Genomic DNA, 17,807 nt, shown 5'->3' with positions numbered 1-17,807 from the left:
CTTTTATTGTCACTAATTATCTGATATTTTTAACTCTTTATGACCATTTTACTATTGAATACTTTAATTTTAATAAACATGAGTATAATTTTGAGTTCAACGAAATGGGTTCATCATGACTAATAATAACATATTTTTAATAAAATTCGACTCTGGCATAGTCTAGGGGGGTTCAGGAAAGCGGGAGGGAAACAGGTCACACCCTTATACCAGAATACTTTAAACTCATGAGCCTCCGGCACTATTGATTGCATTTGGATCACCCTGATCTGACCCTGATCATACTTCACTTTTAGCATTATGGACGTGTCAATCAAAAAAGATCATTCTAAAGTTTTATAGGGGTGAGCTGAAAAACAACAAACAGTAAAAGCGCCCAGGGAAAAGCGCACAAATTGACAATAGCCTATTTAGTGGTACAATTGTGCAATTCCTTTTACAGAACATTTCCTCATAAAATTTACATCCAGCAAAACTATCCCAGGAAATCGACTATATTTATTATGTGAACAATCGATATGGTTTACCACTTTTCCCTCCTTCAATTCTTTGGTATAGTTCGGGAAACCCTGCGGGGGATTTAACGCACAAAAGAATGTCTTGTTTAGTAGACAGAAGTCAAATTTTAGTACACAGGTGATAGAGAGCTGTGAACTTCTATCAGTGTTATGAGGCTATTCAGCTTAGCCCACGGCGAGATTCATGCTTGACTTCGCGTTTTGATTAGTAGACTAGATTCCAGTCGTCAACACTGGGAATGATAACGAACTCTGTGCGCAGGGCTGTGTGGTTACTCGTAAGTCTTGAAATAAGTCTATTCTAAATAAACTTCTCAACAGAAGTTTTCGGCAACCAGTTTCATCAGGTTTCATAAATAGGAAAGATGGCGGGTCTGAAGGAGTTCTGTATCTTGCTCCTTCCCGCAATAATTTTATACTCACAGACCGCATCTGCACAAATTTTAACGCCAACTTATTTCAATGTAGCTTACGGTAAAGATATTACGGCATCTGCAACATGCGGTGAAGGAATTCCCGAGCCCGAAAGAGGCGAAAGATATTGCAAATTGACAGGGAACACGGGTGATGTTTTCCGCCCGGCCGAGACCGACATTATCCAGGGACAATACTGTGACCAGTGCAACATTTACAACCCAAGTAAAGCTCATCCTATTGAGTTTGCTATTGATGGGACGGAGAAGTGGTGGCAAAGTCCTCCAATTTCACGTGGATTGGAGTACAATGAGGTCAACATTACCCTAGATTTAGGACAGGTAAGCAAATTTTATGAATGTAAAATGTGTCTAGATACAAAATTCCAAAACTTTCAATCATCATCATCATGATCACCTGGCACCCGGGCCTGCACCTAGATGTTGAAAACTATTAGGCAAAATAAAAAAATAAACATGTTTCACGTCCCCTCCCGCTTCCTTTTTTGAGGTTTCCTCAAATATTTTTTTATTTTTTGAAATTCAGTTATAACTTTTCAAAAAATATGTCTAGGAAGTTGGAATGCTTTCTATGCCTTGGAAAGATATGACAAACATTTTAGGAAGGTTTTGTGATCATTGGAGGGGGTGTATCTCTCAGAACAACAAATAAAAAAGGGCCTCCTTCTTTTTCCAGGCATTTATTGTATACGCTAAAACAGCTCTAAGTATGGGTATTTACACCAATTTTGCAATAAAAAATAGAAAATAAAAAGCCCCCTCCTCCTCCTTATTTTCGAAAACCCGGACGTGAAACATGTTTTATTTTTTACTTGGCCTTATACTTTTATTGTAGGACTCATAATTCTCAATCTCATATTCCATCCCTACAAAGGCTACAATGTTCGAAATACTTTTTTTGACATGTTTGAAAAGACATTTTTTTTATAACTTATTGTAAATGTAATTTCATGCCTGGGCAATGAAAATGGGCATCATAAAATAGGCCTATGACTGTAGTGTAGGCCTATGTCGCTCATTCTACAAAATCCGGTGCCAATAGCCTTTTTTCCGTTCTTTGGTTCACAAACACTTTGTCGAGCATTTAGGGCATCAAATATGTTGTTTTTCTGGTAGAACTCAACGAGATCTACACGGACATATATAATATAGTTTCCCATACTTTAAATGCTTTCTTCAGCCTGATTAACCCTTGCAAAGGCTCAAAAATCGCTCAAAATGCGTTTCCACTGCTCAAGTGTCACATCTAACCCTGAATATTTTCTTTGAATAAATGCGATTTCTTTACATATTTGTTGTTTTTTAATTAGATAACGTACCATCATATTGTTTATCAACATTATTTTTTAGTGAGTAAAACGCCTTTGTGTAATTCTAAAATAAATTGCACTTTCCACCAAAACGCTGTGAGCTACGTTACCCTTTTTAACACACGTTATTGGAAAGAAGTAAAACAGAGGTATCAATGTAATTTGCGGTTTTTGAAAGGAAACACTCATAGGTTTTTAAAAATCACAGTAAAAATCGTGATGCTGTAGCATTTTGGCATAGAAATGTTGTAAACATTGAAATTTCGACCGACCATGTTAAGATTGGTGAGCTACGTTACCAGGATTCTATAGTATGCACTTGTATTAGATGTACTTCCTAATAATATGTGAAAGCTACCAGTGGTCAAACCCCATTTATATTATAATTAACCGACATAACGTTCTAACGTTCGCAGATCACACAAAAAACATTAAAAACCAGTGAACTACGTTACATGTGAGCTACGTTACACACTCATTTACGCATCTTCAAAACTTCTATGAAATGGTGAAATCTGTTTTACATTTCACTCAAGTGATCTTTAGATTGCTTTTTATGACCTTGGATTGAGTAAAACCAGCCCATTTTGTAGTCGGTAACGTAGCTCACATTACATTGAGTTTTAGTGTTAAAAAACATCATGACTTCCTGAAAGAAAAATATGCAAGTGGTGTTGGCAATTTTTTACATCTGAAAGTAGTGATACAGACTCAGTACACCGGTCGATCTTACCGCTTCCGATGTTGATTAAGATACTTCTTGCATCGATCCCGAGATGCGGAAAAACCAATAGTCATTTTGTCCCACATAAATGAATAAATAACAAAACCCCGATCCCCGGTGGACTCACCCAAAAGGTGACGCCACACCATATGATCGCCCTTATTCTCCTTGGTCTCCGACTGACACAGACGCGCCTATCGATTGTTCATAGCACTGTGTATCAATTTCTCGACCGAGGCGAGATATACGGTTGTAGTTTCACACCTTAGGTAAAACCAAACCGGTATTGTTCGGCTGAGGATAGTTTTGACGGCATTTTCTGGCGAAAAAGTGACAAAAAACGATCCAAAACTTAGCTACATATCGTGCCTCCGTTTGTATACGGGACACACGAGCAATTCAAAATGGCCGCTCTTTGACGCCATTCATTTTGTTTCCCACGTAAAACAACCATTGCAGCCTGTAAGTTACAATAGATGTTTGTACATACACATTGTATTTCATGTACGGTAGGTTATTGTTGCTATGTTAGGGTGATTACTCTATCGTTATGTCTTCATTACCGTCCAATAAAGACGAGTTAATCAGATATTCATACGGTGGGGATTGGTAGGGACCCGTCGGACATTTTAGTAATAAAGTTAGCCAGTCCTTACTTTACCACTAACGTTAGCGACCAGCCTCCGTGCTCAGGTTTGCTTACTGGGCTTGAGTCGCTGCGTTTGGGGGGTAGTGCCCCTCCCTTTCTCCTCGCTCGCCTCGCCCTGTCGGGCTTGCCCTTCCCTGGTGACGGAGCGGGACCCACACCCGCTCTGTTTCACCCACAGGAGTGCTCACGATCTTCTAGATGTCTTTCTTTTGCTTAGGACTCTCCGAGTTCCAGCTTGACGATTGGGATAGGCTCCGTCCATCGCCATAAGACGAAGAAGAATTCTACCAAGGGCACTGGTAAGGTCGATACGTCAGTGGATTCTGCTGTGACAGCCCCTATGGGTCATGGCAGGTCTGCTTAAGGGGCTCCGGTCCCGGACAAGCAGGCGGTTCCTTCGGGGACTGCGAGCGCGTCCAAAGGCTCAGCAGCCAGCGAAAGCACTGACTATCCGTCGGAGCAAAGTAGCAGGCAGCAGAGCGGTAACCACCAGCGAAAACCCTAGCGGGTTTTGCAGCAGGAGGATACCAGTCGATATGGTAGATTCTGCTGTGACAGCCTCTATGGGTCATGGCAGGTCTGCTTAAGGGGGCTCCGGTCCCGGACAAGCAGGCGGTTCCTTCGGGACTGCTAAGCGCGTCCAAAGGCTCAGCAGCCAGCGAAAGCACTGACTATACGCCGGAGCAAAGTAGCAGGCAGCAGAGCGGTAACCACCAGCGAAAACCCTAGCGGGTTTTGTAGCAGGAGGATACCAGCCCTCTAGCTTAAAATCCTCACGGGTTTTTAGCAGGAGGACACCCGCCTGTTGCAGGCATGTCTCACGGGCTCAAACAGCCACAGTAGTAGCCAGCGACGGGCAGCATGCAAGGGTACCCGGGCTTGCCTGGGTTGAACCCTAGCATGCATGGGTTCAGCAGAGACGATACCGCTGCTAACGCTGTGGGTGTAGTCTTAGCAGAACCAACTGGGGTTGTCACACGGCAGCGTTCCATGGCGGGACCGCCGAGTGATACCCTGGGCCCTAGAATAGCTGCTGGCTGTCCACAGGGACTGGCTGGCGATTATTCAGGGGTTGGGCTCGCAGTCTCTCACGGGCAGCGACCCAGGTGCATTCGTGGCAGCTACAAAGACGAGCTACGGCTTGACTTCAGTGGTAGCCGCTATGCACCCGCCCATAGCTGCCGTGAGTGGTCCGCCACACACAGCGACCTTGGGCGAAGCTCTAGAGGGTACAGTGAGTAGCTTGAACAGCCTAGCTGATCAACAACCCACTTATGTCCTCGAGAGCCAGCGGAGCGTGGGTGATCCATTACCGTTAATGGGTCAATTACCCTCTCTTGATCGATCACTGTCAAATCAACAGGGCATAGCTCCATTGATTGACGCTGCCTATTCAGGTGGCGAGGTGATTGATCGGGGTATGCACGCTCAGCTACCCGTGGTACTAGGCAAGCTCCCTCTAGCCAAGGGACAGCCGGTATAGCGGGGTACCCATACACACGGCTTGATCCCCTTGCGGGGAACGCAGTGAGGCATGGGTACAGTGGTACACAGCCGGGAGCCCTCACGGGCACCTACGCTAGTACCGCGCCGGTACCACGCCAGCACACAGCTTGATCCCCCAAACAGGGAACGCAGTGTGGCGAGGGTACAGCGGTCCACAGTTGTGAACCCTCACGGGTACCCACGCTGATACCGCACCGGTACCGCAGCTCCCGCCTTAGTCGCCACAGTCTCTGTGGCAACAAGGGCGGGCGGTGCTGGTACTGCAGTACCATGGGGTTACCCTGGTGGCGGATCCTTTCAGGGTCAGCTGCCGGCGGGGTATGCCTCGTGGTACCCGCCGCAGGGTGTTTCTTCCACGGCCTAGCACCGTGGCAAGTGTCGCCAGCGATGGCCACGCAGTACCAACATCAGCTGTTGACCAGGCCAGCCGGCATGGGGCTAACCCAGATCTTGATCAGGGTAGGCCCCGTGCTGCTAGCGCTAGGACGACGGCTGCGAGAGCATGCGGACCCAGTGGTGCCATGGCGGATACCTCAGGGTCTTGCGGGAGTACTCCCTCTTCTGCTGGCAGGTAGTCGGCGAGCCACACAGTGGTTATGCCTTCTTACCCGCTTTCAGATGCCCGTCCTCAGTTACCGTCATCATCGGAGCATGATACGGATACTGTGGGCGAGGGAAAGGAGTCGGAAGCTGAGTACGGTAGTGACATCACTACAGTCTCCTTCCCCCGCTGCCCCGCGAGGGGAGCAACAGCACTGATCTTCCTCCGGACACCCCCTAAGGGGGAGCCCATGGAGGAGGACCAGGGGCTCCTTTCAGTAGGATGCTCAGCTGCTGCTTCCTCACAGGGGACGCCTGCACTCTCATTCCCGGCAAACCTCACGGGTAGATATCGTGGGGCTGTCGAGCTCAGTAGAGCTATGACGCCAAGCGTGCTTGCACGCTTCCTCTGCGCGTAACGCGGGAGGACCACGGACCTACCTGAGGGGATCCGAGAGGGACCCAGATGTCGCCAAGCGTATCACGCCAGACAACATCTGAGCTCTTCCGCGAGGTGAGCCTATTAGCGGTGCTAACAGCTAGCCTCAACGAGAGCTCCATGGGCCTAGCCCATAGGGTGTCCACTCAGCGCCCGGGGAGGGGCCTGCCACTCCAATCGCTCAACGCGATGGAAAGGCAGGGTCCTTTTTCTCTTTGGATGCTTCTGCGCCACGGTGGAGGACCGTGCAAAGAAGCTACCAACGGGAGCACTCTGAAGAGGTCGGAAACTGCCCTTACCATGGGTAGGAGCTCCGACTTCAGCAGGCCGTGCACCACCAACAGTACCCGAGCCCACTACCTCTGCAGCACCCATTTCTGGGAGGAGCAAGGGTAGCACAGGAACAGCTGGCAAGCCCCGAAGAAGAGCAAGCGCTCTTCCAAGGGAAGCTAGGCAGAGCATTCCTGGGGGCTCAGCGGTTTTTCCACAGGGGATCTCCCAGTGGACGACCGCTTATGGCTTTCACCCAGAGGTGGGAAACCATCTCTTTGAGCGCCTGGGTATGGTCAGTGGTGAGTGGGGTTACAGACTGGCAACCCAGTCTCCCCACATCTGCCTGCACATTTCAGAGGTCCACAGTAGTGCCGTCAGACGGCCCCAGCGTCGGGCACTACTGACAGGGATCACACAGCTTCTCTGAAGCGGGCGATTGTCCCGGTCTACCCCGTTCTACGGGTGATCTTGGAGCCATTGGCTCCAAGGAAGACCAAGACGGGCCCCATCCGGAACCGCAGGCTGTTGAACACGTTCTTCAGGCCCAAGAGGTTCAGTATGGGGACTCTCGCCGGTGCTAGCCTGCTCCATCAGGGGCATGGGAACAGCATCGCTAGATCTCTCGGACACCTATCTGCATATGCCAATCGCCTCTCAAGATCGGAGGCATCTGCGCTTCTAGGTACAGAATCAAAATTACCAGTTTTGATACCGCCATCCGCCTGCCCATCTCTCCCAGGGTGTTTAACACTCTTGGTCAGAGCGGTGGCAGCGTATCTGAAGCACAGGGGTGTCAACATCAGTTGCTACCTGGACGTTTGGCTCATATCACGGACGCACTCCACTGAAGACTACGGGTCTCATGGGGTTGATAGTCCGTAGGGTGCGGATCCTGGATTTTTTTTGATCAGCTCAAAAAGTCCAGCGTGGTCCCGACGCAGACACCACTATTTGTAGGGGCCCAGATCACCCTCACGGAGGGGTTCGCGGTGCTCTCACCCGAAGCGGGTGACGAACATGGTGCGGTGCCTGACTCTTGGCCGAGTCTCGGGCAAAACCCGCTGTGGCATGGATGAAGGTGGTAGGCCTAATGGCCAGTATGGTAGACCTCGTGACTGTACTGCCGCTTTCTCGTTAGGCTTACCCAACTACACCTTCTAGCCTGCTTGCAGGCCCAGTGTCACCCAATATCCCACGCGGTTCCGTTGTCGGAGATCGCGCGAGAGGAACTCTGGTGGTGGACCCATCAGCCCAATTTGACCCAGGGTGTCAGGTTTCCTGCACCCCGGTATGTCACGTAGTGACGACCATAGCGCCAAAAGCGGGGCTGGGGGTCCACATCCACGGAGACTCCGCCTCGGCCTATGGGGCCATAGAGACAGAGTTTCACATCAACCTCCCTCGCCACGAGGAGGTGATCGTGGAATCACATACCGTTGTCCTGACGGATAACACAACCGTGGTAGCCTACCCCAACAGACAAGGGGACTCCGGGCCACCACGATTGAGCCTGCATGCACAACACCTGATAGGGTGGTGCAAGTTCAGGCAGATTACGATGAGAGCGATACACATCGCTGGGCGTCCACCAGCATCCTCGCGCACAATCTGTCACGAGGAAGGGTGTCAGGACCAGCAGAATGGTCCCTTGCTCGCAGGTCGCTCAGACGATCTTCAAGGGATGTACCACCCTCGAAAGATCTGTTCGCATCTCATCGCAATCATCCACTGCCGGTGTACTGCTCAAGGGTCGCGGACCCCCAAGCATTCACCGTGGACGCTCTGTCCATAGACTGGGGAGGGGTGACAGCTTATGCAGTCCCTCCGATCTCACTACTCATGAGGGTGGTGGCCAAGATCGGGTGGGAAGACTGCATTGTCATTCTGCTAGCGGCAAGGCCGCTGGCACTCCCCGAGGTACCAGATCTACTCCGGATGCCCGGAGCGGAGGTACCCAGTCTATCACTAGAGCACCTGCAGTTAGCTGCATGACCCTTACCAGGGAACACGCAGCGGAGGGATACTTTTCATCAGAAGCTGTTTTTCTCATCGCCGGGGCTAGACGGAAGTCTACCCTCCGTACGTATAGCCAGAGTCTGGCTCCATACCACGCTTGGTGCAATGAGACAAATAGCTCTCCCGCTAGAGCCTCTGTGCTGCTAGTTCCGGAGTTTCTGACAGAAAAGTTCCAAGCAAGACTTCAGCGGGCCACTGGGGCCAACTATAAGTCAGCTGTCCTCTCCATTCACCGAGGTTTCGAGACGGGTCGACTATCATAGCGGATGGTTACCTTATTAGTCTACGCCTCGACGGTATGTTCAACGAGTGTCTACCAAAAAGGAAAGTGATCCTCCTAAGGGATCCCAACACAGTCTTAGATTACTTTAAGGGTCACCCTTTTGACCTTCCGTCCAAAAGCGGCGCTTAAATACGTAACTCTCAAGATGGCTTTCCGGTTTGGCGTTGGCTTCGGACGGCGGTGCTGAGTTGCACACGGTCTCGAGGTTAGCTTCCGTGTTCACAAACACTGGAGCGACACTGTTTCGGGCGCTCTGTTCTCGTGACTACTGAACGGCGCGGTGCATACCGACATTCGTCCCTCTCCAATCCCCAGGGTTGGGCAAGGTTCGCTGAAGCCAAAGATAGGCTGGGGTGTCCGATAAGGCGCTGCAGCACTATTTCTTCCGACACAAGCCTTGCGAGGGACTCACGACCGCATTCATCACCCTTACAGAGCCTTTCGGTCCAGCCGCTGTCGCGATGGCTGGTCCAGGTGTTGGTGGGGTCCGGGGATCGCGAAGGTTTCGCGTCCCGACCCACTCGACACGCAATGCTATCTCATCATCTTGGGTATACCGTTCGGTTGTCCCTTGAGGAGATCTAGCAGGCGGTGTCCCGAAGCCACCTTCGCCTTCTCTACGATACTTCCGCTTACGTTAGTAATCAGAGACGGGCGGAGGTTTACCGGGACATTGTTCGGCGATCATAATATTGGTGGTGTACGGGTACCAGGTTTTCAGACTATACAGAATACTCAGCATGGTAAGAACCAGTGTCGCTTATTCTTAACCACCAAACTTTTTAAGTAAGGAGGTTTATGTCTGTGATCGCTGGTCTTTTTTTGTTTCCCGACCGTTGGGGGAAAATATTTTCTGACCTCGCGAAAACCATCGTGACCCGCTCCCGATCCCTGATCAGATGCTGACCAATCTTGTACCTCCATCCGCCGGTTACTTGCTAGATCGATCTTTCAGATGTTGATGCAAGAAGTATCTTAATCAACATCGAACGGTAAGATCGACCGGTGTACTGAGTCTAGTCCCAAACAAAAATGTTTGGTAGACTCATAACCGTGCGATCTTACCTTTCCGATGTTGATTATCCCGACCTCGCCACCCCTACAAGTTTGGTCCGGTAGGGATCCCAAGTCGGATAAGGGATTTATCATATGGTGTGACGTCACCTTTTGGGTGAGTCCACCGGGGATCGGGGTTTTGTTATTTATTCATTTATGTGGGACAAAATGACTATTGGTTTTTTCCGCATCTCGGGATCGATGCAAGAAGTATCTTAATCAACATCGGAAAGGTAAGATCGCACCGGTTATGAGTCTACCAAACATTTTTGTTTGGGACTATTTACTCTTAATAAACAAAAAAGCAGGTATTTTTGAACAACTTTTATTTTTTCAATTTTTTTAGTGGATTGGCACCGGATTTTGTAGTATTAGCGATGTATGATGTGTATCAGTGGTATGAATGGGGGGGGTAGTCTGAATAATTCAGTCCCAGAACAAACTATTCACCTAATTGATAAGGGAGCTGGGAAGATTTGGTGCTATAAAAAGTATAAAATAACAAATTCAGGACCATTTTCTCAGAATATGTCCCATGAAGTTTATGAAGCAGGCCTCAAAATAACGGATGGCATCGAGGCGAGTTGACCGTTTATTTACAGGTTTGTTTACCTTTTGATGAGAGAAAAATGAACATAAAAATTAGACTGTCCGAGCACTTTGAATGGGAATTTTTTTGCACTTTTTGCATGTGTATGGAGCACAGTTTTGAAGTTGATGTAAATGTTCTATATTGTTTATCTTTTGTCCATAGTAGCCTACTTCCAAACTTACAATTTTGTGTTTTTGTTGATCGCAAAAATATCTTCACCCACCTGGAGTTTTCACAAAGTTGGCGCAGAAGGTGTTCGATCGTTGATTTGTTTCAATTGAGTCTTTTATTAGCAAGTATACAATCAGATGGGTACCAAAGTTGCAAAATTGTAAAGAAATTTTCTGATCTGCGTGAAGTGTGTAGGCCTAATATAGACATGCAAAATACAGTGTGCCAGTCCTAAATAAACATAGGCGCAGCGTGTACTATAGGTCTAGCAGCGAGTCTAGAAGAAATTGAACTGGATGACATTTCTTTAGGTTGTGGACTAAAAAGTAAAAAAAAACCAATACTTGTTGGTTCCCCCATCACACTGAAATTTTGTGAGAGAATTATTCCAAATTTTGGTGAATGAGCAGTATTGAGCAGTGGGTAGTTTCAAGTTTTCAAGTTTTTATTTGGAATTCACTTTTACATCAGCGGCACTCATCTATCTGATGGTGCATCCAAGACATTAAATATACAAACAAAGCTTAATAATTATCAACAATTATATAACAAAGTAAAAATATACTCAAGCAAAGGGTACATATAAATAATCTAAAGTGAGGAAGAGGGCTAAAGAAAGAGAACGGATGAAAGAAAGAAAGAAAGAAAGAAAGAAAGAAAGAAAGAAGAAAAACGAAAGAAAGAAATAACTTAATCAATTGTTACAAAAAAGACACGTACAGTGTCATACAGATATACTTATACTATATAATACATGTTTGTATGAGCTTCATAAATCAATACATTAATATGGGTTATAATTATGAGATCATAAGTCTTTCAACATATTACTCCTTTCTTTCCACTCATCAGTGAGAAACATTTTACTACATTTATCAAGTATAGACCCTAGATCATAGCTATCTTCAAGATGTTATCTAAGAGGAGATGGTGTCTAATATTTGCATCCCCAACCGAGAACATATGCCAAATTACTTCCCACCCTTTAGAACATAGATCTTTTCAAGTCTTTTGAAGTGGTCATTCCTTATGTAGTCCAAACTTGTACAATTGAATAGAAAGTGATCAACTGATTCCTCCTGGTTTAAATTGCATAACTTACAAAGACCCGTGTTTATATCTGACCATGACTTTTTCCTTCCTTCCAAATCTAAAGAATTAGAGCGGGCTTTGAATTTTAAGCTTGACCCATAAAAATTCAGTTTATCAAGTAGGTATGGTTCTAGTGATGGTCGCTCTTTGTACCTAACATAGTCGTCAAGAGAAGATTTATTCAAGGCTTTGATTCTCCAATTGTCATGATCAAGCTCTTTATTTACATTCTTAAAGGTGTTTGACCAATCTGCATTGCTTGATTGGTCGGTGAACCCGTAATTGTAAAACATACTCATATTACATTTTTCTAGAGAACTTTCCATATCACAAAGCCAGCCCCATTTCAATTTGTCTTTGACTTGGAAGATTGCTTTAAACAATAGTTTTGGTAACCTGTTTTCATCCATATCCTGAAGCCTCTTAAAGTACTTGGCACGAATATTATTTTGGATAGAGGCAATAGTTTGCATGAGTGAGGGTGGATAAATAACAGCACCATTGTCCCTTTGTGGTTTATGGTGCAGTCTAGGGAAGGATTTGGGGTTATGCATTCTGCTTCAATCCATTTCAGACAGAATTATTATTTTTATGTGGGTTTCTGCATTTCCACATTCTGGTTTATGGAGTCCACAGGGTTCAAATTTGGCTGTATCACATAGAAGTTTGCTCCATATTTTGAAGTAACTGTTACCCAACTTTGCATAAATATAGCACTTTTTGTAGTAGTGCTTTAGTATATCAATGGAAGTATCCAGATTATGATGAATTAGCCAAAAACTGCTACGCAAAAGTTTTAAACAAATTCGAACCCTGTCTGTGGTGGGTATGATTTTTGATGGTTTTCTGTTTTTACATTGAAATATTGATATCGCAATTTCAAACCAAACTAAGTGATTGAATTAGTTAATGGAATTTTCTCACTTTGTTTTTACCCATTAGTATTAAAGAAGGATAAATTATCAAAATTCAAAAGTAGAAATTCTGAAATTAGTATTCAACATTTTTAAAAAGGTTAATATTGGGGAATTTCCATAACCTGACCACCTTTTAGTTTTCTGACCAAGGTCTTAGCCAGCCATGCGTCCACCTGTCTTTAAGACGGGCTAATCTAATTTTAGACGCGTGGATTTAATGAATTTTACAGATGTGATAGCTCTAAAACAGATGATTTTAAGGTTATATGAACTTGAGGCTAATTCAGAGTGACATGTAAAGGCCAAATCAGGACATATTTGACCCCAGTGACCCTTCCATGGGTGTAGACAAGTTGTTTTAGATTTGAGGGTCAAATTTTGGTATCTGCTTGGACGGGTGGTTTCTGATTTCTGGCTAAGACTCTGTTTCTGACCATCATGTACCCTTGAAAACATTTATTCTAAAGTCCCATCAGAGCAAAGCTAAATTTATTGTTATCGCCCAGCATTCATTCCATGGTGTAAGAATCAAATACCACAGGGCTCACAGCAAAAGCTGATCAATCAGTAAAAGGTGGTCAGGTTATGGAATTTAAAATATTGATGTTCTTGTTGCCAAAACTTTTCAGCGTCAAGGCGCGCGGCGCATTGACTTTCCAGGCCGCTGTAAAGGATTCTCAAGTAGCCAAATTTTATAAGCTTCCAAAATAGTGCCCAATACCGGATATTTGGGCGGATTTACCCGAATTTAGAATGCAAAACACCCAATTGGGTGGAAAAGCAGTTGACTTTAAAACTTCCGGTACCGTACTTACTGGGAAGTTACTGACCGATCAATAAATGGTCACAAAACCCATTGTAATTTCAATTTGGAGCTTCAAAGACTCAAAACCTTTATAAATCGGCTAATTGAAAGGAAAAAAACATCAAATTACTGCCATGCCTGAGACTGGCAAAAGTAGCCCAATTTTAGACAAGTAGCGGCATGCTTTTTTGAGTAGCGGCAAGTGATCGCGAAGTAGCCCAATTGTGTGCCTAAGGCGCAATGTTGGCATCACTGGTAAGAAAACACTTGAAATGGGCAATAATGTTATATAATTCATATTCAGCATTTTTATTATTGGAAGACCTGTGAAAACCAAAAACCAATACCTTAGTCAAAAGTAGCCCAATTTTGACAAAGGGGTGAGCCTTTAGAATTGTACAAAATGCAAGAGCATGTAAAGGTGCCATGTGGCATAACTGATTATAAAATAGCCCCTTGAAGCAAGGTAGGTTATTAGACCAGCAAACTGGACTATTGTGTGGGTTTTTGTTGACCATTGTGTTTTGTGTGTACAGAGTGGAACCAATCTTTTGTTATAAATCCAGGTACTCCACAAGAGTCCACACTCAACACAAATGTTTTCTCCCAACTATTCTACAATTCAATAGACTGTCAAGTAGGGGTCCAACCAAGATGTATGTAGGCCTACCTATAGACAGAGTTGCTAGACCTGCAATTTGGTCACCAACAGGGTTGCCAAACCTGTGATTTGGTAGCCCAATTAGGTGGCTTATGGAGATTTTCCCCGCAACTTTTGACAATTTCCTGTCTTATACACATGTCACTTGTATGACCCACCCTAGGACCCCCGGGGGATGTGCGTCATGGTTGGGTCATTTACCAACCAAGTAGTGACACAGGGTACGGTCATTTACTCAATATAAAAGGTCTACAACATACCCCGAGGGTGCGCCAGTGTCAGTCACTTTACCTAGGTGCGTCAATGGTTAGGTGCATCAGTGTCAGTCAAAATACCTAATGGTGAGACAAATGTGCGTCATGAGGACAGTCATAATCCTTAACATGTGCGTCACAATTTTGACCAGGGGCTCAGTCATTGTCGGCAAATGTCAGTCATTGTTTAGACGCACATGTGGGTCATGGTATAGTTAAATCCCAGGCACCTATGTAAAGTGACTCACCACTCCCGGGGGTCATAGGGTGGGTCATACAAGTGACATGTGTATTATAGAAACGAATGGTTAAGAAAAAAGTTGGGTTCACGACTTTCAACATTAGCTCCCGCGACTTCCGATAGTGATACTTTTCTGTCCCATAGAAACAAATGGTTACGAGAAAAATTAGGCGACTTTCCAATTCAGGCTGAAATTTTTTGGTAACCCTACTGGATACAATTTTGCAACTTTTGGCCGATTTTGTTTTGAGCATAGAGCTTTTCAGTGAAGCAATTTAATGAAGTTTTTTGAGACAAATGCGGGATACAATTCACTGAAAATAATACTATTTTTAATCAAATTTGTCTCAAAATGCCCTCTAAATTTGAATTATAAAATTTTATTTTAGGTGAATTTTTGTCATCTGTAGAGAGCTTTGTCCATGATGTTCTGGTCCCACCCCAATATTTTTATCTTTGGTCACCCACATTCTAAAATGTTTAGGCCTATAATTTTTTATTCTATTGCAACAGTCCAGCAAGAAGGAGAAGCAGAGAAAATATTTCCCTAAATGCCCCCATGCCCTGGTTTACATAGATCATGCAGGCATGTACTTCTTCTTTTAGTCATGAGTAATGGTCTGTGGATCTGCCAGCTTCAGTTTCAGTTTTGGACCACAGACAATATTTGTCATATTTTAAACAGTGAGCTGAATCACCACAGATATTGGCATAGATTCATATTGGAACATATCAGTGGTATCAAGAGAAACTAGATGGGGCTGAACGTTCACTACTAGCTAGCTACTGACACAAACATTACACCGCAGGGCTAAAAAATACCTTTTTAAAAAAACAATTCTTACATTGCCCCTCCAGGCCTCAAAATACTAAAATAACCAAAGGCACCAAAGACAATTGCCTTTGGTGCCCCACTTCATGCAGGGTTCGGTTTTTGCTGGCAAAAACTTGTTTTTGACGTTGCTGGTGGTAAAAACCTGTTTTTGCCTGGTTTAAACCCATTTTGCAGATGCGAACCCATTTTGCAGATATTTTACATGATGTTTTTGCAGATATTTTACATGATGTTTTTGGATGGATTTTATTATGTAGGGCAGTAAGGGACATTTGTGTTCAAACTTCAAAGTAACTTTCAATTATGTAGTTGAGAATCAGTTTAAAAAATGATACACAACATTTTTGTTGGCAAATGGCAAGATGATACTTGAAGTACTTTAAAATGAAATACCAATCATCCTGGATGATGCTATTAAATTGCCTACATCATTTAAAAGTGGTATATCGGACTGGGTGTGGTCTTGGCTAAGTTTAGAACATGTACAAAACCAAGACTAGTTCAAGATGACGCCAGTGTAAACCAAAAGTCTAATTTTTCCCCTGCAGTAAAAGAAAACTGGGAAATTAACCTCAGCTATTTGGTAGTGGAACTGTGCTTCACTACACCTGAATTAAGACCTTTGTTTCAGAGTGAACAGTGGGTTTTTGTCAAGTTTTGACTCCTGAACTTGGCATGTGAACTTGGTGCACACCATGATTATACCAGCCCTGAGGACATGGATACAGACTGATATGCTATACCACTGCTGTATTACATGCATAGGTAGCAAGTCATGAGACTCAGTGCCTCCCTGTTTAAATCCATAATAACAGATTATGTTTGAAGGCAGTCATAGAGGTGCAGGACATGACTGTGGCATATTATACCAATGCCCTTTCCCTACACCATGTACACCACAGTGAAATAATTATGATAATCTTCTGGAGACTTTTCAAGTTCAACTTTGTGATGAGGTCAACTGGTATTACTTGTGTAGCTCCATGACTGGGACTTCAATGGTGTCATACATTCCTGGTATAACCTTTCTGATTGGTATCGGTGGAAAATATTATTGGTGTACATGTAGCTACATTGTATGGTGTACATTTATAACGAGCCAAAAGAGTGACAAAAATACCATGTTTATTTCTACAGTCTATGATGTTAGGTGGGAGGGGTTCAGTTCAACTGAAGCTAATAATACCATAAATTATAGGGCCCTAAGGGGCGCACCATTAGATTTCCAGGGGGGGCATGGGAGTTTTTTGAAAAAAAAAAAACTTTGCCCACTAGTGAGACGAAAAAAAAATTTTGCCTCACTGATAAGTAAAAAAAAAAAAAATGTCCCCCACTAAGGCTGGCATTTTCGGTCGGGTAAACGGGTACCACCGAGATTACATTACCCGGTAGGAAATACCTCCCCGGTACCAAATTCAAAAAAAAAAAAAAAAAAAAATTCAAGATATTTTGTTATTTTTAATATGAAAATTGATAATTTGTATTCATGTCATAGTCTATTAATGATTTCAAAATGCATTCAAATTCAATACATTTTGAAATCATTAATAGACTATGACATGAATACAAATTATCAATTTTCATATAAAAAATAACAAAATATCTTGAAATTTTTTTTTTTTTATTTTTTTTTTAGGTCAACCATGAATGATCCTGGCATTTAGGTCTAGGTCCAGAGACACTACAAAACCGAAAAAATAAAAAACTTAAAAAATTTTTTTTTTTTTTTTTGCAATTTCGGTACCGTTACCCGCCGAAAATTGCGGGTAGGTACCCGGGTACAAAATTACCCGAAAATGCCAGGCCTATCCCCCACCCAACTTTGTATAAAAATTTACATTAAAATTGAAAAAAAAATACTTTGCCGCCAAAGGTGGCGAAAAATAAAAAATTTGGTGCTCTCGGAGGCGAAAAAATTTTTTTTTTGCCTGACCCAAACTCCCATGTTCCCCTCTGAGAATCTAATGGTGCGTCCCTAAGTCTTGGTTTGTTTTTAGTTTGGTTTGTGGATAGAAGGGGGCAAACTAATATTTATAAATCATGATATCAAATTAATGTTTAGGGCCTATATTTTTATTTCTTGGCCTTTGTATAGAGGATACATTATTAGGATGTCTCGGACTCATAAGGCCTAAAAAAAAAAATTGTTGTGTTGCCCTCAACCGCCCGGCCCTAAATCCTGAAAAATCAGGGTCGGCATTTAAATTTTTTTTTTTTTTAATGATGATTTTTACAGATTTGTTCAAAAAATCTATGTTTTTCACTTAAAATTAATATTTTATTGAAAGACTAGTCTTTATTTGATGTCTAACAGGTATCCAGAAGTCAGAATTGACAAATATCCCCAAGTTGAAGAAGCATTATTTAATATTTGAGGAGATTTTTAAGAACTGAAGGTTTGAAAAAAAAAAAAGAAAAAAAAAAAAAAAGAAAAGAAATCCGACCGTCCGCCCCAGCTTTCCCATTTTCTCACTTGAGGGCAACACAACAA

The 17,807-nt window shown here is 43.9% G+C and overlaps 1 protein-coding gene across 1 annotated transcript in view; it reads left to right on the top strand.

Annotated features, from left to right (window-relative positions):
- The first annotated feature begins 871 nt into the window (after nucleotides 1–871).
- The window catches only part of LOC140166676 (laminin subunit alpha-like), a 134,348-nt gene continuing 117,412 nt past the window's right edge, over nucleotides 872–17,807 (top strand). Inside the window, 1 exon segment of the mRNA XM_072190174.1 lies at nucleotides 872–1,273. Coding sequence (XP_072046275.1) covers nucleotides 884–1,273 — 390 coding nt within the window. The 5' untranslated portion in view covers nucleotides 872–883.

Source organism: Amphiura filiformis, chromosome 12 (assembly GCF_039555335.1).
Source record: "Amphiura filiformis chromosome 12, Afil_fr2py, whole genome shotgun sequence".
In the NCBI taxonomy this organism is placed as follows: domain Eukaryota; kingdom Metazoa; phylum Echinodermata; class Ophiuroidea; order Amphilepidida; family Amphiuridae; genus Amphiura; species Amphiura filiformis.
Note: the sequence above shows the minus strand (reverse complement) of the source record. Positions and strands in the feature narration are given on the sequence as shown.